Here is a 27,952-nt window from a genome sequence, read left to right on the forward strand (position 1 = left end):
TGTGACAAATGTAAGCAGCATTACAACTGAAACCTCACTGCTCTTGCTGAACAGTGCTGCACAGGGCCCTGTTCCAAAGGGCTTCGGAGTTGACGTAAAGCGGCGATGTATGTCGGCAACCTTCCGATTACAAGGCGAACTCCCAACTCTTGAGCCACGATCGCCCCAAAGACTACAATGAGAATAGAAACAGAGCAGTGTGGCTGGTTAAGTGGTGCAGTTGATAATGAAAAACATGCTTTCATTTTGTACTTTTTTAGTATGAGTACTATTCATTGTGAGATGAGGAATGGCTGCATTCACCGCATTATAAGATCGTGAAAGATAAACTCTTAAGCCCCTTCTCGTTTGAGAGATGGTCGTTCCTTTTTTACACAAACGGCCTCCTGCTTAAAGCAGGATATCTGCCTCGAAAGGATTTGCGCATCATGAACATATAAAGAGTGAATTTGAAACATATTGAGCAAAAACTGCTGTGAAGATGTGATATGTGACACAAATCTAGATCCTTTAATTTTCCCTAGAATGTTTTAGCTTTCATCTTGTTGTAAAAGCCAGACCCTCTGCAAAAGTCTGCAACATCAGTATAAAATTTCTCTGGGATACCAAGGTGATATTGGTAAAACAAAGCTTTTCTTGCTTTCTTTGTGACCTGTGCAGCTCAGCAAGCATCGTCACTGCAAGCACGTGGCCAACTGCCTGCGATAGAAACCGAGCCTGAAAAAAGGATTTCTGTTATAAGTTTTTAATAACAATAGCGCCCATTTATTTAAATATGCGGTGCTATATAACACTTACAGTATGGAGGATTTGTTAATACCTTTCATTGGACATTATAATACCTATATCGCCGGCCATAAAAACAGAAAACAACACCATCACAAAAACAGAAAAGACTTTTAAAAGGGGGGCTTGGCGTTAAGGTATGAAATCTACGCACTTCCGGTTACTGTTTCCCCAGATTTCACAATGAACTAAGCGTGGAAGTAAAAAAAACAACAACAAAAAACTCCATACGTTTTCGTGAATATTAACAAACACATATGTTTTTTTTTATCAAATTGATAAAATTTAAAAAAATACAATTAAGAAATCCTAGTTCGTATTAAACCAAAATATCCTGTCGTTATATCGAATCTCGTGTAACTGCTGGTAAATAACATTATAACTGATATTTTAATTACTTACACAGCGGAGGTAGTTTTCAGGTAGTTTTATTTTGAAGGGTTGGTGAATTCTACGGAAGTGAAGATGTTTTGTTGCGGTGGGGGAAGCACAGGCCAGGGAGAGTCACACACGCTTGAAAAATGGCGGAAACGTGCTCCGTGTTCATGCGACCTCCAGCAGCGGTTCAAAACGGTGCCTCCTAAGCCTTGTCCTGTTTTTGTGTGCATGCGTGAGTAAAAACCTTGCGTGCATCGCGCACTTTAGCGAGTTGCACATCTCGGCATTTTGTTAAAATAGGTAGGATCTGTTTATTCGGTTGACTCGTTTTACGTCTCCTTCCTGTTGAATATGCTACACTGAAAGTTAAATAGAGGTGTTGAGTTCTTTGTGCTGCCATATTTAAAGATAATATTAGCAAAGCGTACAATCTCGCTCTCTCGCTCTCTTTTTTAAGTATTCACTTGTGTGTTTAACTTAATAACGGGTAACGAAGTAGCGTCGGATTATGTTGTGCTGCTTCTGTGCCTTGAGAAAAATAATAATCTGTTTTTTCAGTTGTCTAGGTGTGTCACTTAATGTGTAAGGCTGTGGGTTAAAAGAGGCATGCAAGATGGAAAACGGTATGTATCACAGAGGTATGCAACGTCTTTGTGAATAGATACTGACCTATGCTGATCTATACTGGTCTGTTGCCTGCCCCCTCAGATACAGTGGAGTGCTCCACCTCTGGCCACATCAAGCAAGTCATCAGCCAAGCAGTCACTGAAGAATCCCAAGTCGAGGCTTTCCATTGTAGTCACTGTGTGCTGATCTTCGAATCCAAGGTGTACCTTTTTGAACACCTTAACAAGGTGCATGGCCTCAATACAGAAATTTCTCTCAGAGAGGCTGGTTTATCCCCTGGGACTGACAAAGCCAACACAGAGAGCAGCAGTTCAGGAGATAATTTTAAATGCCAGAGGTGTGATTTTAAAGCTTGTAGTTGGGATGGTTTAAGTGAACACGAGGAACTGTGTCACAAAACTTCAGAAAATCCTAACGTGTCAGGAGGTGTCATCATTTCAGAAAACCTCGACAGCACTTTAAGTGTCATTTCAGCAAACCAGAACAATGAAGCTGCAGGAACATCGGAAGATCCATCAGTTCTTTCAGATATTTCTACCTCAGAAGCAAACTGCACATTAAAGGACCTGAAAATTTTGCAGGAATCTCCTTCAAGCTCCTGTCCAAACAGTAGTGGTGTGTTTAAAGTCACAGCAAAGTCTGTGATAGATATCACCGGAAGTAAGTCGTACCCTTTTTTGCACACTGACTTGACTACTGATTTGACTAAAACTCCGGAACAATTCAGAAAGGAAACTGTTCCTGACAGTGCTGTGAAGAGATCCAGTGGTAAAAGTTTAAAAGGTCATCCTGTCAAAAAAGCCAAGTTGGATAACGAAGAGATGCTCACGGAAAAAGAAAAAGAAAATAGACAACAGTCATCCAGCAGCGAAGTCAGCGAAGATGAAGACGAGGCAGACGCGGCAAAAGTGTATTCTTGTAAACATTGTGACTACAGCGACGTGGGCATCAGGCGAATTTCTGCCCATTATCAAAGTGACCACCCTTATATCAGATACAATTCTGTCTACATTCAGGACGCAAGTGATCACAGTGCCACCTTTCGTTGCTTGGAGTGTCCAGTTGAGTTTTTAAGCACAGCTGACCTCAAGAGGCACTACTTGGAAAATCATCCAGATGCCCCAGATGTATTTGCCATGAAATCATGTGGCCTCAGTTTGGTTTTCAAATGCTTTCTTTGTAAATTTACTATCAATCTATTGAAGTCTTTGAAAGAACATTACAAGGCAAAGCATGCAACATATGAAGTGGAGAATTCCTTATTGTTCTGCAGATATTCAATGTCTGAATGCCAAGAGGAATCGTCTCAGCTGAGTCTAGATGTTCACTACCAAAAAAGCCACCCAGATGAAGTAATCACATTAGATAAAATCAAACAGTCCGCTTGTCCCACATCACATGCAGCATCAGAGATGACATCTGAGAAGTGTTCAGATTCTGTGATTGTAGTAGATCATTCAGAGACCACACCAGAAGCCTGTAAGAATCGTTCAGAATCTTCCCAAACCACGAAAGGGGAATCTTCGAAGTTTCCAACAAAATCCAGTAATGAAATTACTACTGGACTGGACATTTCCTCATCCAGTTTACCAAATGAAACATTTTACTGCCAGTTCTGCAGTTACACAAGTACCGAGGTTAAGAGTATCCTTGGTCATCACTATGCAAAACATTCTATGGATGCACCAATAGGTACTGATGATGTCCTAGGGTACAGTGCTGAGATGCAGAAACGTCAGAGTGAATCTAAGATGTCAAAAAGTCCTTCATCTTCCCAATTTAATACTAGTAAACAAGTGAAGATGTGTAGGGAAAAAGAAGATCTGTATAAGGAGGATTACACAGCAGATGCCTCAGAAACAGGAGAGAGACAGAACAAGTCCTACGCATGTCCAGAAAACTTGTTTTACTGCCACAAATGCAACTTTGGAAATCTGTCTGTAAAAGGAGTAATTATCCATCAGGCTAAGGTTCATCGAAAGTGTAATTCCAGCACTAAGTGTGTTCTTGAATATACAGCTTTAATCCATGATGAAATCAGGAAAGCAAATGCAAAGGATTCCTCTTCTTCCCGTCTACCTCCTCCTATAATAAATGAAGGCGAAGAAAAAGCATTTTTTTGCCACTTTTGTAACTACAGGCATAGTACTTTGGATCGGGTAATGCGCCATTACAGCAAAACACATCATGGATTTAAGGCGAAGACTTCAGAAGTCCTTCTGCATACATCTAAGATCCACGATCAGGCACAGAAATCTCCTCTAACATCCACTCAAAATGAAGAAGCTGCTCAGGAAATCCTCAAGCTGAAAATGAAAAAGAAAAAAACAAGGAAGCATTCAAAGTCTTTGGTCATTTCAGCAACACCCTCAGTGACAACCCCACACACAAAGAGGTCCCTGAACTGTTACTCATACGCATGCGCATACAAAACTGACGTGATATATGCTCTGAAGACGCATTTAAGGAAAATTCACAAAGTAAAGCGTACAGTCACAGATATTTTAAGATATTATTTTAGACAAGGATCATTAAAGCGCGGCTATTATTGTGAATTCTGTGTTTTCAGACATGAAAAAGCTGCAGCAGTTTATGAGCACTACCAGGAACGCCACCTAGGACGTGTCCCCTGCGTTGAGTATGTAAATTCTCGGTTATATGCTGGTCCTGAAATGGTCCTTTCTAAAAAGAAGAAGCCTGATCTAGAGCAGAGTGGAGGCAATGGCACTGAAAACAGATTGCTATCCCAAAGATCCGGACAAAATAAAGCTGGTTTGTCTTGCAAAAGATGCTCTTTTAAATCTAAATCTTTGTCAGATCTGGCACACCATTACCGAATGGTTCATCCTTTGAATGCAAAACTTTCCAAGAAAACAAGCGCAAGCTGGCGGGTGGAAGACCAAAGTGACAGATCTCGCTCATTGTCCTCCAAAGTGTTCAAGTGCCTTTACTGCTCTGCAAATTTTAATAGCAAACAGGGTCTCCACATTCACTGTGGATTGAAACACCCGGAAGCTGTAATTGAAAGATTTGAACAAGAACAAAAACCAAAACAGCAGCGCAAAAAAAGAAGGCATAAGACATTGAAGTCTAGCATAACAGCAGAAAAAAGCCTCTTGATCTACAAGTGTCCAAAGTGTCCATATGTGAATGTTAGCTACCAAGGGACCCTCACTCACTGTCAAATGAAGCATCCAGCAATTGTAGTCTGGGCAGATGAACTTGAGACAGGTGAAGTCTTTGCATCAAACATGGTCAATTGTACTTTAGGAAGAAGTTCTAATGAAAGAGGGTACTTGTGTAAAAAATGTTCACAAATCCATGGATCACTGACAAAACTCAATGCTCACTGTAAGATGGTTCATCATGACAGAAAAGTGTATGAGCACACTGACACTGAAAGCCAGCCGGTTCACACATCTCGGGGCTCAGCACGGAAGGATGCCTCTGTGAAAAACAAAACTTCGAGAAGAGTAAAAATTGCGAAAAGTAGACAGGCTCCACAAACGGAAACTCCTGAGGCATCCCCATCAACTTTGCTGTCCGGCCTCCGCAGCAGCAAACAGTTGTACAAGTGCCAGATGTGCACCTATAAAGGACCGTATCGAAAATACCTCCAGCGCCACTACAAAAATTATCACAAATTGGATGCAGTCAGTATTTACAAACTTCTTGACAAATATAATAAGCGTAAATGGAACTCTCCCAGCAACGTACTTAAATCAGGCAACAGCACAAAGGTTAAATGTTTGAAATGTCCAGAATTAACATTCAAGTCGTCGCAGCTGCTCATTGACCACTATAGTACTTTTCACCGCTCAGAGTGGAAATTGGACTTTACTGTGTTGTCACTAGGATTGAGGAAAAAGAAAAACACAGGGGTTTACAAATGTGACCACTGCAACACACAATTAAATGGGATTCGAATGGTGTGTTATCACATGGATCGCCACAGAGCAAGGATGCTAGAGAAGGCCAAGGCTGCGCAGAGAAAGGAGTCGCTTATTAGCACAACACTAGAGCAAGAATCCAGCGAGGTAAGTTGACGCTGTAATTCCTGTCTACGCTCTTTGTCTTCTGATCTACTCGTGTTATTTGACCATTACTGTGATTTTTTTTTTTTTTTTTTTTTTTTCCAGCCCTGCAGGCAAGATGAAACGACCACATTGGAAACTGTGAACGAGGTTAATCGTTGGAACGGGACACGAGTACAGAGCGCCGCTACATCAGAACTCTCTGATGTACAGCAGCCAGAACTAGAATCGAATGGAGACAAACACACGTGTAGACAGTGCGGCCGGATGTTTATGTCATTGAAAGGCTTGCATTCACATGAGCACAGCCACGCAGCCCTGGCAGCCATCAAGAAATTGGACAATAGCTCCACATCTGGATTAAAACACAAGTAAGAACTTTGGGCTTTTTTTATTGTTAAAAACTAAACTAAAAAAAAAGTAATAATGGCTAAATTTAGACTCATATATTAAAGCAGTCACCCCATTTTGCCACGCTTTTTTTTTTTTTTTGTGGGCTCACTTAAAAAGTAACATAGCCAAATGGAAATTTTAGCAGTTGGTCTTGTTTAGTCTGAAAAAGTACAGTGCCTATCTGGGTATTGGAAAACCTTTGCAGAAAAGCTTCTTTATCTCAACATTTTCACTTCCTGGTTAAATAAAAAGTTAGACTCCCCTTTCCCGCTTTCCTCAATTCCACCTCTATCCACTCCTGTATAACTTTAAACTGCACAAGAAGACCGTTTCCTCATAAATCGAAACAATGGCTTTCTGACAAGAGAACCAAAGTCAAGAAATTATACCTCCTTTACAGATTTTAGGAGTTACTTCATCTACTCTCTGTTTGACTAATGTATCTTTCACAGGCTTGTTGAAATTGAATTTTGATTGCTTTGTTCGTTAAAGCAAGTCCCAAACACCCCAAGCTGTATTTTTTGTGAGAGTTGAATGATTGTGAACCTTTTTTTTTTTTTTTTCTTTTTACCTCACCAGCATTAGCAAATATCTCATCCACAAATCTGGAACTCTGAGACCTTTTCTGTGTAGTTGCTGTACCTATCGGACAACAATCTTTGGCCTCTGGAGGAGTCATTTTATGAAAAAGCATAATGGTAAGAACTCATTTGTAAGATCACCAGTGGTATCTTATGAGCATTAAGTGTCAAATGCATTGACTTTGATCTGCGAACATTGATTTCAAAATCACCAGAATTTTTAAAATTAGTCTTTTGTTGTAGATTATTAGCATAAGTTTTCTGTATGCTGGATTTGGTCAAGTTAATATGAGTTGTCACAGGTGCATTTTATATTAGAAGCTGACTTTAACTGTTCAGACTGGGATGGTTTTGGCTTAGTTTTAAAGACAGCCACATCTTTCACAAGAAGGGGTTTGAGAGATTTCGTGTGGCTTTATGTCTGCGTTTATGTCTTTCCTTTTTCATTTGGTTATTCTTTTGCTGAATGCTTAGATCTCATCATGGCTGCAGCTGAGACTGAAGACAAAGATGAGAGTGAAGAGAGGTTTAAGGAGTCCTCTAATTCATCAGAGAAAATGAACAGCTTGCCTGAAATTGATGAGCGACCTGAACTGATTAAAGGCAAGTCATATCTCATGTTTTTTTGTGTGTGTGTGTGTTTGTTTGTTTGTTTGTTTTTTAAACTTGGTCTTGGTTTTCATAAAACAAACAGTTTTTGGTTTTGTAGCAGTACTAACAGACTGTGGGTCCTTGAAACTTTGACAGGATCTCTGTACTTGGAGCCCCCAGATGTGCGGCGCCAGTTAAACCACTACACCATGATGGCACAGAGCAGCATCAAATCTAAAGTGAACGTGCAACTTTCAAAATTACCTGAGAACAGCGTGCTTCACTGTGAGTTCTGCAATTTCAGCACTGGACACCTGTCTAGTATCCGGCGGCACTGCCTAAATTGGCATGGAAAGAAAATCCTCAGATGTAAAGACTGCAACTTTTTCACAGGTTTAAGGTAAGGTGCTGTAAGAGTTTGTAGTTTTGTGTGTACAAAAGATTTTTGGCTTTTTTTTTCTTTAATAAAATTTAGTGTGTTGCTAAAAATCTGCAAATTGTACTACTTAGCTTTAACTATTTAGCTTTTGTTTTTGAAAATGGAAAATGTACACAAATGATATTCTGGGATTGAAAACTTCGAAAATATTTTTATGTAAATATTAGGGCTGCTCAATTAATCGAATTTTAATCACGATTACGATCTGGGCTTTCAACGATCATTAAAAATGACTGAGCGGATTATTAGCCCCTCCCTCGTGCTTTACTCTCGCGCTGCTTCGTGTGGCAAATCGAGCGCACCTCTCTGCATTTCGAACACGTGTCACAACAATTAAGAGGACCCGAGGGAAGCTCCGAAAGCTAAGCAGAAGTTATTTGGAGAGGAGAGTGACTGCTGTTGGTTGAAAAGAGAGGTAAAAAAAACTTCAGTGGTGTGGAAACATTATGGGTTGGCGGAGTCAGACGTGGATCAAGTAGACATAGTGTGTAAACTTTGCTACAGTGTCGTAGCTGCACCACAGAGCAACACTGCAAAGTTCACTAAACATAGATGTTTACATTTTTCATTTATTTTTTATATTGCAAACATTTGCACTGTTATCACTATTTGCACACTATTTTATATTATTTTTTGACAATCTTTAAAGTCATTATTCAATACATTGTTATTGTTAAATAAATATCGTCAAATAATCGAGATCTCAATTTCAGTGAAAATAATTGTGATTATAATTTTTGCCATAATCGAGCAGCCCTAGTAAATATTCGTTTTCACATTTGTTTTAAATGTTGCATTTATTCTCGCATTTGCATTCAGGATGAGTAATAATTGATACTTTTAATTCTGCATCATCACACATGCGCAGGATCTGACTAGTTTCTATAGTCAGGTGACATAATGCATTCCTGGTTTGCCTCAAGGAGGAGACACAAATCCCTTTGGGGTGGCATCGGGAAGAGAACCTGGCATAAAAGTGTGCTAAATCAAACATGCCGCGCTATCTGCTGTTTGAACCCTTTTTGAAGAAGAAGCTTCTTTTATTCAAATTTAGACATTGTTGTCAATTATTTTAAATGTATGGGAATAACTTGGATGAGTTTTATGAGGTATTTGACTTGACAGACATCTTGAATTTGTCATTTCTACTCATTACTCAACACGAGTTGTCACCAAACACCGACAGATTTGCAATGTTATCACTGATTTCTCCTGTTGTCATTAGGAAAACTCTGGAAATGCACATGGAGACGGGTCACTCTACCTGCCAGTCAAAGCCTACTCATCAGAAGGACCTCTGCTGCCCTTTCTGTCTGTACCAAACTAAGAACAAGAACAACATGATTGATCACATTGTCTTGCATCGTGGTATGTTGGAGCATTTGCAGGATTTGTAGGAACGTGTTCTTCTTTCCGATACCTGACGCTGTCACATAAGCATTCCCTTTTTTCCTTTTTTTTTCTTTACAGAGGAACGTGTAGTGCCAATAGAGGTTCGTCGCCCCAAACTGTCACATTGCCATCAAGGCATCATCTTTGGGTCAAAAAAGGTATTCTCTTTAACTGATGGGCGGACGGTGCTCTTGTTCTACACACTGCTGTCATAACCATGAAGATTTAGAAAATCAAGAGAAAATGAAGTTGAATGAAGAATGAAGTTATTTAAGCCTATAAGAAACGTAAGCAGCAATTAGATGTCAGACGTCAACATGTCTGATATTTGAAGGGAGTAGCCAACGAAAGAGAGTGGGAGCATACATCCTAAAAATATGAATAGATATAAAAATGAACAAAGAATTCATCAGAATGACATTTTTAAATGTCAACCATGCATCTTGCTTAGTAGCACTGCATCACTTTCACAAGCTACATATAGACAGTGGACTTACTTTTGCAAAAGAATGGTTTTATTCACATATCACATTGGCTACAGAGACATTGGCACTGGGCCATTTGATTCCTTTAGTCTGAATGTTTTTGTAGTCCAAAAACTTTGCCACAAATCGGTTTAATATTGATTAAGGTTGCACCTAATGGAGTGATGCAGTGCATATCCTACCCCAATTCCTTGGCTATTAAAAAGTGCTACATTTACAGGGATTAAACCATAAGTAATGTCAAAGATGGACATGGACAACTACTGTGACACCATCCGTTGGTTTCTGAAATTGTGTTTTGATGCCCCAAGATTAGCATTTTCACCACAACCATCTTAGTTTCAAAGTAGGGCTGGGCGATATGGCCTAAAATCCATATCACGGTATAATTTGAAGCATGTGCGGTAACGATATATATCAGGATATATTCTTTTCTTCTGTATAACGTATTTTACACACTATAAGGCACACTTAAAATCCTTTAATTTTCTCAAAAATCGACAGTGTGCCTTATGTATGAATTCTGGTTGTGCTTACTGACCTCAAACCGATTTTGTGTTACACGGTGCGTAGAAATCAAAAAATGTTTTAGTACGACTTTGGAGAGCTATGAAAGCGCACCGCTTGATGGATTGCCGGAGCATTACGGCTGCCGTAGTCAGGAGCCTTGCGGAGTAATCCAAAACTCCGTCCACTTCAGGTCCCAAAGTCAAACACTGCAGCGTCACTGAGAGTTACAAACTATCGCAATTCTTTCATCTTTAATAAAATGATCAGCGTTTCTGCTCTACCAGGTGTAACAATTAAGTTTAACATCCAGGCATCCATGAAAACAGAATCTATTAAATTGAATGGAGTTAGAAGTTAGCAGGAAATTTGCTCGCTAGCTTCCACCTAAACATCATATAGCATGTTCTGACTGAGAGATTTCTGAAAAAATTAAAATGTACAGCTCTGCTATCACTTCCAACATAAATGAAGACAGAAAACTAAACAGCAGTGACATTTGTAAGGTTACTGAAGTTGGGCTAGCTGGTATATAATGATGTCCTACGTGATTGCTAGCGACACAGCTACGTTAGCATAACATTAGCACAGTGAAGCTGAAGGATGAATGCCAACTTTTTCCCACTCGATAAAAGTTAACGTGAGGGTTTCTAGTGGTTAGGGACAAATGCAATTGCATGGCAGGATGCTGTAAACGGACCAAACTTCAGTCAGGAGAACAACTGAGATAATCCATCCACAATACGAGGTTAGTCATTAATATACTGCAACAACATGGGAATATAGCAGCTGCGAGAGAATTCAGCATTAACAGTGGGGCAAAAAAGTATTTAGTCAGCCACCGATTGTGCAAGTTCCCCCACCTAAAATGATGACAGAGGTCAGTAATTTGCACCAGAGGTACACTTCAACTGTGAGAGACAGAATGTGAAAAAAAATCCATGAATCCACATGGTAGGATTTGTAAAGAATTTATTCGTAAATCAGGGTGGAAAATAAGTATTTGGTCACTAACAAAAATACAACTCAATACTTTGTAACATAACCTTTGTTGGCAATAACAGAGGTCAAACGTTTACTATAGGTCTTTACCAGGTTTGCACACACAGTAGCTGGTATTTTGGCCCATTCCTCCATGTCGATCTTCTCGAGAGCAGTGATGTCTTGGGGCTGTCGCCGAGCAACACGGACTTTCAACTCCCGCCACAGATTTTCTATGGGGTTGAGGTCTGGAGACTGGCTAGGCCACTCCAGGACTTTCAAATGCTTCTTACGGAGCCACTCCTTTGTTGCCCGGGCGGTGTGTTTTGGATCATTGTCATGTTGGAAGACCCAGCCTCGTTTCATCTTCAAAGTTCTCACTGATGGAAGGAGGTTTTGGCTCAAAATCTCACGATACATGGCCCCATTCATTCTGTCCTTAACACGGATCAGTCGTCCTGTCCCCTTGGCAGAAAAACAGCCCCATAGCATGATGTTTCCACCCCCATGCTTCACAGTAGGTATGGTGTTCTTGGGATGCAACTCAATATTCTTCTTCCCCCAAACACGACAAGTTGAGTTTATACCAAAAAGTTCAACTTTGGTTTCATCTGACCACATGACATTCTCCCAATCCTCTGCTGTATCATCCATGTGCTCTCTGGCAAACTTCAGACGGGCCTGGACATGCACTGGCTTCAGCAGCGGAACACGTCTGGCACTGCAGGATTTGATTCCCTGCCGTTGTAGTGTGTTACTGATGGTGACCTTTGTTACTTTGGTCCCAGCTCTCTGCAGGTCATTCACCAGGTCCCCCCGTGTGGTTCTGGGATCTTTGCTCACCGTTCTCATGATCATTTTGACCCCACGGGATGAGATCTTGCGTGGAGCCCTAGATCGAGGGAGATTATCAGTGGTCTTGTATGTCTTCCATTTTCTGATGATTGCTCCCACAGTTGATTTTTTTCACACTAAGCTGCTTGCCTATTGTAGATTCACTCTTCCCAGTCTGGTGCAGGTCTACAATACTTTTCCTGGTGTCCTTCGAAAGCTCTTTGGTCTTGGCCATGGCGGAGTTTGGAGTCTGACTGTTTGAGGCTGTGGACAGGTGTCTTTTATACAGATGATGAGTTCAAACAGGTGCCATTCATGCAGGTAACGAGTGGGGGACAAAAAAGCTTCTTACAGAAGACGTTACAGGTCTGTGAGAGCCAGAGATTTTCCTTGTTTGAGGTGACCAAATACTTATTTTCCACCCTAATTTACGAATAAATTCTTTACAAATCCTACCATGTGAATTCATGGATTTTTTTTTTCACATTCTGTCTCTCACAGTTGAAGTGTACCTCTGGTGCAAATTACTGACCTCTGTCATCATTTTAAGTGGGGGAACTTGCACAATCGGTGGCTGACTAAATACTTTTTTGCCCCACTGAATGAATCAATGGGACGGAAGTGGAGGAGTGGAGTTTTTGGCTATCCCCATATTCCAAAAGTACTTTGTCTCTTTGCTATTACTGTCGCTCAGTAAAAATTGCAGATGATGTTGTTTTTAGTCGCTGCAATGCTTTCAACCAAAACAGGCGCAGCTTGATGACACCATCAACATACGCTATCGCGGTAGAGCGGTATAGTCAAAATCTCTACCGTTAGCCAAATTTATATCGTTTCTACCGTATACCGTTTATACCGCCCACTTCTATTTCAAAGAATAAGTTGTGGTGAGAAGGAGAGGGGCTGACAGTGAAACTGCTATCTCTATGCAGTAAGCAGACAAAAGATAATCCAACATTTTTAAGCAATTTAAACATGATTTGCAAAATAGTTGTAGTAATGTTTTATTCAGTATGCTTCCAAAATCAGTGACTAAGCCCATAAACTCACAAGGAAAGTGTTTACTATGTCATGTCTGTCTTCCCATAAACTATAGGACTGGGAGTCTTATCTCAACCCCATAACTCCAAGTGTATTATATTGGATAAATGAGTTTTTGAGGCTTCTACATCATCAGTGCCCCACCCCAATATAATGTGATGGAAAAGTGTATCATAATTTGGACCTTGATTCTGTCTATGCAGGTCATGAAGAATCATGAACTCGTGGGTCAGGGGAGCCTTGATCAGCTGGAGGCAAGCGTTGATAATGTGCCAGTAACAGAAGAAGAAGAGGAACATTTGTCTAACATGGACCAGCTAGATAAAGACAGAGAAGATGTAGAAATGGAGGACCTTTTTGCAGACTGTGATGAGGTTCCACAAACTGAGAACCTGGAAGAAAACTATACCACAGAGAAAAGTGCACTCCAGATCAGGGAATGCCAGGAAACCAACGGAGAAAGTCCTGGCGAGACTTCCGAATCAGACATTCAACATGAAAATGCCAAACCAAACTCTACTGTCCAACAAGAGCTGCAAAAACAAGCGGAGCTTGTGCTGCTAGAGACTGCAAGAGAACAGGAGACAGGAAAAGTGGAACAAAGTGTAACAGAAGTGAAAATTACAGATACCCCATGTGAGGATTACGGCGATCCAGAGGAAGAGAGGCAGACAAATGAAAACCAAGCCCAACCTGAATTCACAGAATCTGGAGACAAACAACAAATGGAGACAGGAAATGTGGAACAAAGTGTAACAGAAGTGAAATCTACAGATACCCCATGTGAGGATTACGGCAATCCAGAGGAAGAGAGACAGACATATGAAAACCAAGCCCAACCTGAATTCACAGAATCTGGAGACAAACAACAAATGGAGACAGGAAATGTGGAACAAAGTGTAACAGAAGTGAAAATTACAGATACCCCATGTGAGGATTACGGCGATCCAGAGGAAGAGAGGCAGACAAATGAAAACCAAGCCCAACCTGAATTCACAGAATCTGGAGACAAACAACAAATGGAGACAGGAAATGTGGAACAAAGTGTAACAGAAGTGAAAATTACAGATACCCCATGTGAGGATTACGGCGATCCAGAGGAAGAGAGGCAGACATATGAAAACCAAGCCCAACCTGAATTCACAGAATCTGGAGACAAACAACAAATGGAGACAGGAAATGTGGAACAAAGTGTAACAGAAGTGAAAATTACAGATACCCCATGTGAAGATTACGGCAATCCAGAGGAAGAGAGGCAGACATATGAAAACCAAGCCCAACCTGAATTCACAGAATCTGGAGACAAACAACAAATGGAGACAGGAAATGTGGAACAAAGTGTAACAGAAGTGAAAATTACAGATACCCCATGTGAAGATTACGGCGATCCAGAGGAAGAGAGGCAGACAAATGAAAACCAAGCCCAACCTGAATTCACAGAATCTGGAGACAAACAACAAATGGAGACAGGAAATGTGGAACAAAGTGTAACAGAAGTGAAAATTACAGATACCCCATGTGAAGATTACGGCAATCCAGAGGAAGAGAGGCAGACATATGAAAACCAAGCCCAACCTGAATTCACAGAATCTGGAGACAAACAACAAATGGAGACAGGAAATGTGGAACAAAGTGTAACAGAAGTGAAATCTACAGATACCCCATGTGAGGATTACGGCAATCCAGAGGAAGAGAGACAGACATATGAAAACCAAGCCCAACCTGAATTCACAGAATCTGGAGACAAACAACAAATGGAGACAGGAAATGTGGAACAAAGTGTAACAGAAGTGAAAATTACAGATACCCCATGTGAGGATTACGGCGATCCAGAGGAAGAGAGGCAGACAAATGAAAACCAAGCCCAACCTGAATTCACAGAATCTGGAGACAAACAACAAATGGAGACAGGAAATGTGGAACAAAGTGTAACAGAAGTGAAATCTACAGATACCCCATGTGAGGATTACGGCGATCCAGAGGAAGAGAGGCAGACAAATGAAAACCAAGTCCAACCTGAATTCACAGAATCTGGAGACAAACAACAAATGGAGACAGGAAATGTGGAACAAAGTGTAACAGAAGTGAAAATTACAGATACCCCATGTGAGGATTACGGCGATCCAGAGGAAGAGAGACAGACATATGAAAACCAAGCCCAACCTGAATTCACAGAATCTGGAGACAAACAACAAATGGAGACAGGAAATGTGGAACAAAGTGTAACAGAAGTGAAAATTACAGATACCCCATGTGAGGATTACGGCGATCCAGAGGAAGAGAGACAGACAAATGAAAACCAAGCCCAACCTGAATTCACAGAATCTGGAGACAAACAACAAATGGAGACAGGAAATGTGGAACAAAGTGTAACTGAAGTGAAATCTACAGATACCCCATGTGAGGATTACGGCAATCCAGAGGAAGAGAGACAGACATATGAAAACCAAGCCCAACCTGAATTCACAGAATCTGGAGACAAACAACAAATGGAGACAGGAAATGTGGAACAAAGTGTAACAGAAGTGAAAATTACAGATACCCCATGTGAGGATTACGGCGATCCAGAGGTAGAGAGGCAGACAAATGAAAACCAAGCCCAACCTGAATTCACAGAATCTGGAGACAAACAACAAATGGAGACAGGAAATGTGGAACAAAGTGTAACAGAAGTGAAAATTACAGATACCCCATGTGAGGATTACGGCGATCCAGAGGAAGAGAGACAGACAAATGAAAACCCAGCCCAACCTGAATTCACAGAATCTGGAGACAAACAACAAATGGAGACAGGAAATGTGGAACAAAGTGTAACAGAAGTGAAAATTACAGATACCCCATGTGAGGATTACGGCGATCCAGAGGAAGAGAGACAGACATATGAAAACCAAGCCCAACCTGAATTCACAGAATCTGGAGACAAACAACAAATGGAGACAGGAAATGTGGAACAAAGTGTAACAGAAGTGAAAATTACAGATACCCCATGTGAGGATTACGGCGATCCAGAGGAAGAGAGGCAGACATATGAAAACCAAGCCCAACCTGAATTCACAGAATCTGGAGACAAACAACAAATGGAGACAGAAAATGATTTCAAAGTGGATGAAGAAACACCAGCTCAAAAGCAAGACGTTAAAGCACTTGAGCATAAAACACTGAACATTGAGGCAAAGGTAGAAGATGACATACTGCGTCATATCTTACAGTTGGCCAATGATGACAGCAAGATGCATAACAAGGCAGATGAGGGTAAAACGGTCAAGATGGAGAAGGGCACTGAGGCAAGTGATATCCCATTAGCTGAAGAGAGCAACTTCCCTTTGTTCCAGAATCCAAAGAATCAAGTTGGTATAGAGGCAAATTCAGCCTTAACAAAGCTAAATATTGCACATGTAAATAACACGAGGACAGAGGAGAGTTTAAAAATTGAAAGACATATGTTAACCCTCCCGCCCACTTGTGCACAACTTAAGATGATCACCGGTGATATTTTAGGTGTCTCGTTTACAAAATTAAAGCAGGAAGAAGTGCACACTCAGCAAAGCAGTGAACAGGAACCTAAACCTTGCACAGAAATACCAGTACTTGAGAAAGAATGTCTGAAGAAGGAAGTGCACTCTCCTGAATGCTTCAAGGAGGAAGAAGAGAAAGGTCCTTTCGAGCAGAAGCAAAACCAAGAATCTGAGATGCTCACAGAAGACGAGGAACGACACCAAGATCAGGCGCCTGGTGACCACGACGGGATGAAGGATGATGATTGTCTGCAAGAGCCTGAAGGTAAAAAGAAATTATGAGTGAATTGAAATATTAGTTTTTGTGCATTTTTGTAAGCAAAATGCAGAAGCAGTGTGGAAAAACTAAATCTTTGCGTCTATAGGATGTAAGAAGGTAAGTAACAGCCAGATGCTACAATCATCAGCAAGTATGGTGACCTCTGTAAAAACAAATTGTCTGGCAGTTCATTGATCTGATTCACATGTGTGATAAAACAATGCACAAGGCGAAGATGCTCAGACAAACCAAAGAAATATATGTAGAAGAGCTACATCTGAGACTCTAAAGGCTTCAATAGCGATGTCTAGCGATACTGCAAAGCATCACTTTTGGAGAAAACCAAACAGGATAACAGCACAAGCTGTTCACCTCCACACTTGCCTTTGTTCTACTCGTGTGCTGTGTAGATCACAGCTGTATCCACACCTGGGCATTTGTTATGCAGATGTTGTGGCAAACCTTCTGGCACCTACTTATACAGTACAGGGAATAGGGCTGCCACGATTAGTCGACTAGTCACGATTACGTCGACTATCAAAATCATCGACGACTGATTTAATAGTCGACGCGTCGTTTGAAGCTTTGTAAGATCACAAAAGACGCAGGAATAAGTAGTAGGATTTAAGAGTGTAATAACGGACTGATACAGAAGATGGCAGCACTGCATGTACAAGGATGCCAGCTGCCGTTAAACCCCGAAGAAGAAGAAGAAGCAGTGTCCCAGAATTCATAGCGCAGCCCAGCTCAAACGGCGGCAGCTAGTTAGTTTTAATATTACTCTTATTATTCTTTCTGGGTCACAAAATAAAGGTTTAACATATGTTCAGGCGAGAATGTAGCTGTGTAAACCTCAAATATCTGCTCAGTTTATCAAGACACCACATATTTTCAAAAGCGCTCCGACGTTTTCGGAGACGTCTGTTACCCACTAGCTCGATAGCGAGCCGGGGGCTAGGCTCACTAGTGCCCTGAGACCCACCGCTGTCTTTCGCTACTCAGGTTAAACATATATAAGTCACTTAGATAACTTAACAATGTTATTGTTTAGCTTTTTTTAGTATTTTATTTGTTCCTGAGTAAATCAGTTTGGGTGAGATTAAAGTTATAGTTTTTACATAGCTGAATAAACGTCAAGCAGACAGCTGATTATCAGAAGTGTGAGATTCTCGAGAATATACTCCAGTGTCCTGTTATATTTTAGATAGCAAGGAGTTTATTAAACTTCACCGAAACAATCTGCAAATTTCATTAAAATTTAATAAACTACCATCTTGTCTTTATTTTTAGTTGGCACAGACCATAAACACTTAAAGCTGTAAGCTAATGATAGTTATATAAGAGCAGATGCTGCTGGTGCAATAAGATGTATGTTGGGTCTGTGTTTCCACAAACCCCGCTAATTCTAGAGACTTATTCATCATGAAGAAAACAAGACAGTCGATCGATCCATTACTTGCACAAGGGAGGCCTCGTCTGTGTCCAGCACGACAAAGAACCCCAAAATGGTGGCCTCCTCTCGCTGCCTTTTATTGACAAACTTCAAACAATAGTTTACAAAGCACCTCCCCTTGCAACCCCCCTTTGGTTACAAAGACAAGGCACTGTATGTAAATGTATACACTGAGTGTGTGTGTGTGTGTGAGAATGTGTGTGTGTTATGTGAGAATGTGTGTGTGTGTGTGTTGGTCAAAGGGTCATAAAACCTAAAAGCAGGAACAACATCCTTGGTCATAAAGAGGGTAGTCTTCCCCCACACCCAATGTATGGTTTACCAAAGATAACACAGTGAAACCATACAAAGGGTAGGAAGCTCTACCAAACATCAAACAGATCTTCAAGTTAGGATGTATCTACAATAAAACCTCCCCCAGCACAGAGTGGCTGGAGAGGTGGTCAGGATCAAAGGAATGGCTTTGATCCTACTGCTTAAACTAAGACTATACAAATTTAAGAAACACAATGGCGACATTCAACAATTAGACTTAACATTTCCCTCCTTTTTGTCATTGTTCTTAAATTTCAACTTATGCACCCTTTGTTCAGACAGTGTCAGTGTAGATTTCATTCATGCACAGTAAACTACATCCTGTACATAAGCAAATCAATGTCAACAGTTCAAAAACAGGAATTAATATTTTCAAAAGAAGATGCCACCAAGGACCAGACGGTAACCAAGCTATCCAGCCTTGTGGCGGATCTACTCCTGTCGTGCAATTCATTATGTATTTCTTCAAGTAAACAACTGAATGTCAAAGGTCAAACAAGAAGAATCATCATTCTCAAAAATCATATGTCTCTACAATCCAACTGTATACAGACATAGGTATTTAAACGCATCAGTTGACTTTATTGTTTGTCCATATGGCTCTCAGCTAACTTCAAAGCTGCAGCCTGGTCAACACCCTTCTTTATGACTCCTATCAACCCCCCAAATCTTTTCACTGTAGGCATCCTGTGGGGGTTAGAGTCAACTGGTGAATTATCTGCATTTACAACTCTTCTCCTGTCCTGTTGTCACCACAGAAAAAGCTTTGTAAAGGAAATTGGATCAAGCTGTTTTGATCTTCTTGGCTCAAAACCTCAAGTGTTCATGATGTAAATGTAGACAAAAGGCTTCTCTGTTTACATCCTTCTTGCAGAAGACAAAAGAATAGGTGATGTTGCCATGTTCCATGGTTAATCTCCAACTTGGGCTAATCCATTGTCCTTCGTACACATAGGCAATTGGCCTGTTTCCAGTTCGTTTAGCTGTTCAATGTCCTGCAGCAAGTCATATTCTTTGAGTCAGACGAGCAGGTCTGTCTCACCAGAGCAGTTCACCTTCCCAGCTACTGGTGAATCAACCTTCCATTCAGGTTCAGAGCAGTTGAAAAGTTGGCAGTGTTCCTGGATGTGTTGCTAAAGCAACCAGACAAACTGCCTCGCTCTCAGTGATGCTATAGGGCCACAGTCCAGAAGAATGTGTAGCCAGTGGCATCACAAGCATAACCATTGGTCTCATTCTTCATGTGAGCGGTTGTGTTCTTAAACTGCCACCAGTAGTTGTTGAAAACCCATGCTGGTACTGGGTGTGGTTTGCTCTGTTCCAGTGCGCTCCCTGTCATCCCACTCAGGGTCCACAGGCACAAGAAGATGCACAGCACATTCCCAGCCATTCTGATGAGTACCTGTGGCTCAGTTGGTTTCTTCACCGGATTGAGACGAGGGGCCCTGGAGGCTTTCCCCCCCCTTTGTTCCCGGTCTTCCTGCCACTTACTCCGAGCTGGCCTGGATGTGTGTCACCTTCTTGCAGTGCGCTTGATATATCCAAGTGTTCCTTCCGGCAATCTTCACTGCTGTGGTCGTCGTCAGCAGCATCCGATATGGACCTTCCCACCATGGACTGGACCAGCACTTCCTCTCCATGGCCTTATCAACATCCAATCTCCAGACTTCAGACTCTGCTCCTGCGGAGAAACAGAATCATCTGGCAGATCATTTGTTCTCATGACTACTTTACTTTTAAACACTTTCAAGCATCTAATCTGCTAATACGCTCTCTCTTCTGCTTTTCTATCATCACTACAGAAGACTGGAACTCTAAATGCTCTAACATGTGTAATCTCAAAGAGTCAGACCATTCTCTGTTGGAGTAATCCTCATGTACTTATTCTATACAGTCTAACCATGTCCTGCCTGTCTTCCTAAATCTTAACTTTACTATTCCATTAGTTCTCTCTGCCTGCAAAAGTTTTTTTTTTTAAAAAGTATTTAATAATCCTAGAATGAGTATAACGACTGCTCATTTCCCTCCTGTTTGAGACATGGCAAAGCCAATGGCTCAAAATAGCAGCAGTCTTATACAAATTATCAGGCAGTACTGGTTTATCACACAGATAAAAAATCATCCTGCAAGCTTGCTCCCTCTGTAAGTCACAACTATTGTCCTGCAGTAGGTGAGTGGGCCTGCATGTCTGCTAATGCTGTACTGATAAAAGGTTAACACCATGTTTAACTAAAGCTGCCTCTTTTGCGATCTTATCTGCAAAAACTTTCCCTAATGCAACCGGATCTTTCCCTCACATGTGTGCTGCACATTTACAAACGGCAATTCCACTGGTTAATAACGCTGCCTCCAGCAGATTTTGCAAGAGTTTGGTGTGTTCTGCAGGTTTCCCTGTAGAGGTTGTCACCCCTCGTCTCACTCACTGCACTACAAAGAAATGTACAGTAGCAAATGTATACTGCCTATCAGTGTATATTGTCTCTCTACAGCTTTACACGCTTCCGTTAAAGCTAGCATCTCTGCTGCTCAAGCAAATATGAAACATGCTAGTTGTCCTACATAGATAACTCTCTCTCACTGTCTGCTACAGTAAAACGTGTTCTAGTCTGTCCCTCTGCTGTTGTAAAACTCAAATCATCAACAAACCAAACCTTTCCCTCAACGAGTGGCACATCTATTAAGTCATCCCTCAGCTTACACGTCTTCTCCTCGCGCTCTCTACACTCATGAGAAGTGCCCTCCTCCGTTGGCAAAAAGGGTTGGACAGATTCAGAATTCTGCACCACTTTATGGTAATATGTGTGGTTGTGAGAGTAACAGTAACATTAAAGACAAGTGTCTTGTAGGTGACAGAAATGTAAGTTTAGTCTGCAGTAGTAGACATCTACCTCGTGTGGAACTAACAATTGCAAAAGGTGAAATAAACTATTGAAACATTGTACAGCTTAAGCTGCTGCACATACTGATCTCACGCATGGAGGTAAAGCACGAGCAACTAGAGCTAATCTTTTAGGATAGTAAGTTACTGGCTTCACTTGTGGAAAAAGTGCTGTTAGTTATTTTACAGTCACCTTGCATTTGTGCTGTTCACAGAACCACAAGTCCATCGCTGGACCTCCTCTGCGCTGTCACTTTTTGGAGCTTGGCACGCTCCCTCAGGTTCCATTTTGTGGGCGATCCTCTCAGTCACTCCTTCTCGTCATGGCACCTCACGACATCTACAAATTGAAAAAATGACACTCCTCTCGCCACACGGCTTTCGCCATGTGTCAACTCCCCAATGAGACATGTAAAAGAGTGTCGCACAGTCTCCCTAAAACAATCTCCAGGGTTTGTCCCTTGGAGCAGCTTCACTCCAAGCTGTAACCCTGTGTAAAACATTAGTCAGCACTTAAATGTTCAACTTGTTTAACTCCCAGCTCCTGTATCACAGAAGACAAAGTCTTAAAATTTAAAACAACTTCACATTTGCAACCAACTATAGATCATGAAAGTAATAAAGTATTCAGCATCACAGAGACAAGTATCATTGCAGGTTTATTCTAAACTCATTAAACTCCTACGTTTTCCCATAATTTATTCCAAATTATTTAACATCTCAATGTTATTCCACATTGTAATCAGTGAACTTCACTTATAGGCCATCAAAGCCTCATCTGAACATGGATGCACCACTTGCATAGGTTTAATACTTGTAAATAAACAGCTAATCACACAAATCACTGCAACAATAATAGTAAACATTGTTTAATGTTACTTCTGGACCCCACCTCTTGACGCATGGACACTCTCATGCGTCAACTCACCAAACCTGGATCCCTGCCTTAAAAACTGGCTCCACCAGGAGCCTGCATACTCACCATCATGGCCTGGAAAACAAGATCTGGAAGTAAAATCAAACTTCACACTTATAAACAAGTATATCACAAGGGTAACAAGCATTCAGCATCAGCAAGACAAGTGTCATGTGCAGGTTTTCTCAAATCATTAAATCACTATTGTTACCATAATTCGCCTCAAACATGGATCATCCCATGTGCTCAGTTAACATTAATGTAATCGGTGACTTCCCTTAAGCAAAGTCACTCCACTCATATATTATTATTATGGGTCCAAAAGTGGCCAGCAAATGAGCCCATAATAAACTATTCCATAAATATCGTAATCTCTTATTTGTTTTACTCATGTCACTCGTCCACTTCTGCTGAATGCTACATGCACTCTTAAAGAAAACAAAACCTGAAATAAAGAAACAAACATCCACCAGTTGTTCTGCTAAAAACCACATCATCAAATCACATGAAAAACTGCAATGCTGTAAGAAAAAAATGCAAATGTTAGCGCTGCGCAGGTGTGTACACACTTTCTCACAGTAACTTCTGTGAGTACCACAAGCCCATGAATAACACACCTCTGATAGATTCACAAACATAAAAATGGCATTTAAAAGGTTAAACCATCACGCAACCTCAGATGTTGCTATCATCTCTCTGCTCCTGTAACAGAGACACACACAGAGATACATCCACACCTTTGTCAAGTGGGGGTTGACTTCACACAATGGTGTTAAGTCAGTCAGTCAGTTCCCCATTTATTTTAAAATTCTTACTCATTCACTCAGTGATTCCTTCTTTTGCTAATTGTGGAAATTATCGTCGCATTCGTTTCCACGCTCAGCAAAACAACGTCATTTCAAAAAGAAAAATAATTTAGACTGGATTTCCTCGTTGAATCCTTTTGGACAGGAACTTGTTTCCTGATTGTCCCAAATAAGAGCCCATTTTAATTTTGGAGAAGCTCACTTTGCAACAGTTTTCTCGACGACGCTTCGATTCTAATCGTGCAGATCTGCTCAACAGAGATCATCAAACAAAACTTTCAGTGCACCATGAAAGTAACAAAATAAAAGAAAGAAAATAAAAGAAATCAAAGAAAATAATGGAAAGAAAGGCCTTGTTTAAGTCATGACACGTGTTCTTCATGCCAGGGGGATAAATCGTAACAACCCAATTGGCAGGTTCAACTTTAGTAATAAAGACAAATCAAACAGCCAGTTTAATCTCAAACATTCATCCAATCAGCCATACACACAACATACAGCATAACCCTGTTGTCTTAGCACATAATCAGTTTTAGTTCTCATGTAACTAAATGTGTGTCATGGTAAAACTTCTTCACACACCAGAAACTCACAATCAGCTCACTCAACTCACTCATTTAAGACCTCTCATCAGCATTCTGCTTTCTCCTCTATAATGCAACCATCTGTCCTCCTATAATATTCAGTCCACTAGTCTATGTATCACTTTCATCTTACTAGTGACTTGGACAAGATGACAAACAGAATCTCATGCTTAAGATGCTGTCTGGTCTCATGAGTATCATTGTATGTGTATATGCATGTGGGGTTAGTATAGTTAATGCATTTTCAGTATGTTTTTGTGTTCATCTCTCACCACACTTCCATTATTCTCATCACTGCTTAAAACAACACACATCTCTCTCTGTTTTTTTTCTTTAACTGTACTTTTCTCCAAAACAGAAAATAGCATTACAGCTGTTTCAGACTTAGAAACACCAAACACTCTTCGTGCTATCATTCATCCACACAACTATTTTATTTCTTTTTGTCCACTGGGCAGGTGACATGCAGAATCACGTCTGCCCCAGCTGGATACCTTTCACACACACCATGACGTCAGACACTCTCACACTCGCGGAATTGATCAGGAGAAAAACTTTCTTCATCTTTTCTGTCTCCTCTCTTGCCTAGTCTGTCTTGGACTCAATGCTGCTCCTAATATGCCTCTAATCTCTCCTCCACTTCTACCTCTGCTCTCTCACGCTCTTCTCTGACTCTACTTTCTGCTAACATTCTTGCTCTTCCTAATGCTTTTCTACGGTGTTGTTCTAGAGTAGTTGCAGTGGATTGAGCTGTAGTTTCATCCTCAGGTTTCACAACTACTTCTTGCAATATTGCTCTTTTAACATTCTGTGCTTCTCTCCTCCTCTGAGCCTGCTCCAGCCACAACTTAGCAACTGCTAACTGCAATTCCTTCCTCTGCTTCGCTTTACCTGTTTTACCTGCTACACTTACAGATATTCTTTCTACCAGCATTTTACACTTAACTTCCACTAATGTCCCTTCAAATCCACATTTCTTATACCAACAACCTACATACTGCGTGCTGCCTGGTAAAACTTTCTGCATAAATTTTACATCTCCTTCTAAGGCAGACTTACACATTTTATTCTCCATTACAAGACAACAATCAGCCACACTCACGCAGACCACGTCTGGCCCGCACACACACAACATAGGCCTATCGCTTGCGTCTGCACGCACAGCTAGCGCTCTCTGTTGAAAACTCTCAAACGCCCCATATGGCGGAGAATTCAACCTTCGGACACTCTCCAACGCCCCAAATGGCGGAGATTCCGGACTCTGAACCTAGGTTCTCTCCACGCCCCAAATGGCGGAGAACTCTCTACGCCCCAAACGGCGGAGAAGCCTGCGTCTCTCTCACGCGGCTAGCGCGCTCCCGGACTCACGTTTAACGCACAGCCCGTAGCCGCTCTCTATTGTTTTGGGTCCACGTGCGCTCTCGTGACCAGCGCTCCCCGGGACTCAAACGTTTCACGCAGAATCACGGTGACGCGTTTCTAGGATCCCACATTCATTCACGCGGTTATAGAGACGCTCTCTAAGGCCTTCTGTACTCACTGTTTGTTTACGTTCATGGGAAGAGTCTCTGGATCCCGTCAATCGTCATCCATCCCGAGGGGAGGTCAGGCGCAAACTTCCCGGCCTGGTGGCAAGCCAAAAACACCAGGGCTTTACGTCAATCATCCCAGACGTTGCGGTGGCGTCCTCTTCCTCTCCTCGGTGGATGCAATGTGTTAGGATCCGGCTCGAAGGACCAAATAAATGTTGGGTCTGTGTTTCCACAAACCCCGCTAATTCTAGAGACTTATTCATCATGAAGAAAACAAGACAGTCGATCGATCCATTACTTGCACAAGGGAGGCCTCGTCTGTGTCCAGCACGACAAAGAACCCCAAAATGGTGGCCTCCTCTCGCTGCCTTTTATTGACAAACTTCAAACAATAGTTTACAAAGCACCTCCCCTTGCAACCCCCCTTTGGTTACAAAGACAAGGCACTGTATGTAAATGTATACACTGAGTGTGTGTGTGTGTGTGTGAGAATGTGTGTGTGTTATGTGAGAATGTGTGTGTGTGTGTGTGTTGGTCAAAGGGTCATAAAACCTAAAAGCAGGAACAACATCCTTGGTCATAAAGAGGGTAGTCTTCCCCCACACCCAATGTATGGTTTACCAAAGATAACACAGTGAAACCATACAAAGGGTAGGAAGCTCTACCAAACATCAAACAGATCTTCAAGTTAGGATGTATCTACAATAAAACCTCCCCCAGCACAGAGTGGCTGGAGAGGTGGTCAGGATCAAAGGAATGGCTTTGATCCTACTGCTTAAACTAAGACTATACAAATTTAAGAAACACAATGGCGACATTCAACAATTAGACTTAACAATGTACTTTTACGTCCAGTGGACGCATGATCTGATTAGTCGACTAATTGCAAAAATAATCTTTGACTAGTCGACTATCAAAATAATCGTTTGTGGCAGCCCTAACAGGGAATACTACCTGCACGAACCAGTCATCATCAGGTATTAATCTTGATTTCACTCTGCCATTACAAATTACATAAACATATGGGACAGTTTTCATGCTATATCCTCCGAACCTTTCGTAAGTGAATATTCTCTAGGGTGTACAGATGTATGAATCAAGCCTGTTCAGAGTTAGGATGTTGTATAAAATATAAATAATGCAGCATGCAGTGATTTGTATGGTATCTCTATGGTATTTATTTTAAAAAAAATATTTAAAACCCCTCTCTCTTCTATAACAAGTTACAGAAAGTTGGCACCTTTAAAAAGAATGAGGACCTGTGACCAGAGCAGTACATTTTTGGATACTTTAAGAAGGTGCAGTTCATGCTTAGCACATATTTCAAAATCAAGTATCCGTGATGGTATCCAGGCATCGATTACCTTCAAAGGTATCACTAATGCTTAATAGTATCTACTAGGTTTAGAACAACAGAGACAACGGCTTTTTTAAGAAAGATCATATTTACATAAGAAAGAACACATTTGCATCATGAAATTAGAAATATAACAATGTAGAACATAAAATCGTCATTTGAATTTAGTACCAAATCACAAAAGTGAGGTCTTTAAGTTGTAAGGCAATGACCCTACAGTATTAGAGAGAAAACCACAACAATCAGATGATACCCTATGGGCAAAGCACTTGGTGATGGTGGGAAGGTAACCCTCCCTTTTAACAGGAAGAAGCCTCCAGGGAGGGACAGATGTCTGCCACAACGGTTGGGAGATGAAGTGAAACTCCTGAGCAATTTATCTTGCTCTTTCAATTATATAAGCTATGTTCTGATCTTTGATAGGATTAGAACACAGCACAGTCCCTTCAGTTTTCAAACGCGTACAGGGTTGTAAACACAGTGGCAAAAATGTTCCTAATCACACTTTTGTGAAATATGTCAAACTCAAAACGACCATGTGTTTTTCAATAAAACAATCTCTGTTGCTTGAAGCATTCAACCACATCACATGGTTTTAGCAGCCTGTTGACTTTGTTTCGTTTCCAAGAATTGTTATGTTGTTGCCTAACCTTTCAGATGCCATTTCCAAGAATCAACTTTGTGTGATCACAGCTCTAGAACAGCTAATGTACTAAAAAGACTCTGATATGAATGTCAGAGGCCATTTCTTCACCATTATAGATGAACTCTTAGCCTAAGTTAGACATAATGTTTTTACATCTAAAGTAAAAACATTATATGTATACAGATATCCTATTTAATCACAGCAATATCTCTTTCACTTTCAGACTGTTCTTGGCAGTGTCCACTTTGATGCTGCTCACCCAGAGAATCACCTCTGTGTCTTTGGACCTTCAGGAGAAACGAGTCGTACTGACACCATCCAAAAGGCAGACTTGTGTCACGCTTCTCCCTCTAATCAACTACATCCTCAATTTTACCACACTGCTTGGTGGTCCTTTGGATTCCTATGGACAATTCATTACTCTAATGGAGGGGATCAACCTCACCTCGCCACCCAGTCCTCTAGGTGTAGTTTTCCTAAAGCTGATGCAAGTATTAATGCTAGAGTGGGTTAGATTTTATCTTGTCTTTTTTCTGAAACATCTTATCCATGATTTCAACCCTGGCATCCTCTATGGCAGTGGTTCCCAAACTTTTTTTGCTGGGCCCCCCTTTGTTTTACA

General features: G+C 41.1%; 2 protein-coding genes across 5 annotated transcripts in view; one reads left to right on the forward strand and one right to left on the reverse strand.

Annotated features, from left to right (window-relative positions):
• LOC112435655 (4-hydroxybenzoate polyprenyltransferase, mitochondrial-like) overlaps positions 1-27,952 on the reverse strand; it is a 41,830-nt gene that overhangs the window by 6,764 nt on the left and 7,114 nt on the right. The window lies entirely within an intron of this gene.
• On the forward strand, positions 1,269-27,723 carry LOC112435633 (uncharacterized). Of its 4 annotated transcripts, XM_076891041.1 has the most exons (12): positions 1,274-1,396; positions 1,723-1,787; positions 1,873-1,991; positions 4,361-5,828; positions 5,931-6,196; positions 6,798-6,916; positions 7,274-7,402; positions 7,547-7,790; positions 9,055-9,197; positions 9,300-9,379; positions 13,273-16,849; positions 27,554-27,723. In XM_076891041.1, the coding sequence occupies exons 4-12, from the start codon at positions 4,464-4,466 to the stop codon at positions 27,577-27,579; spliced, it is 5,949 nt and encodes a 1,982-aa protein (XP_076747156.1). In that variant the 5' UTR covers positions 1,274-1,396; positions 1,723-1,787; positions 1,873-1,991; positions 4,361-4,463; the 3' UTR covers positions 27,580-27,723. The 4 variants fall into 4 exon arrangements, with proteins under 4 accessions (XP_076747154.1, XP_076747155.1, XP_076747156.1 ...); XM_076891039.1 differs by having other exon boundaries at positions 1,269-1,359; positions 1,873-5,828; XM_024804369.2 differs by having other exon boundaries at positions 1,873-5,828.

This window comes from Maylandia zebra, linkage group LG12, assembly GCF_041146795.1.
Source record: "Maylandia zebra isolate NMK-2024a linkage group LG12, Mzebra_GT3a, whole genome shotgun sequence".
Lineage (NCBI taxonomy): Eukaryota > Metazoa > Chordata > Actinopteri > Cichliformes > Cichlidae > Maylandia > Maylandia zebra.

What these genes read in the sequence shown, in the direction of transcription:
- LOC112435633 (XM_076891039.1), top strand. An exon ending in ACATCTGGATTAAAACACAA is followed by an intron (nt 6,197 to 6,797) that starts GTAAGAACTTTG and finishes TTACCTCACCAG; the next exon opens with CATTAGCAAATATCTCATCC. An exon ending in TTGTCTGCAAGAGCCTGAAG is followed by an intron (nt 16,850 to 27,553) that starts GTAAAAAGAAAT and finishes TTTCACTTTCAG; the next exon opens with ACTGTTCTTGGCAGTGTCCA.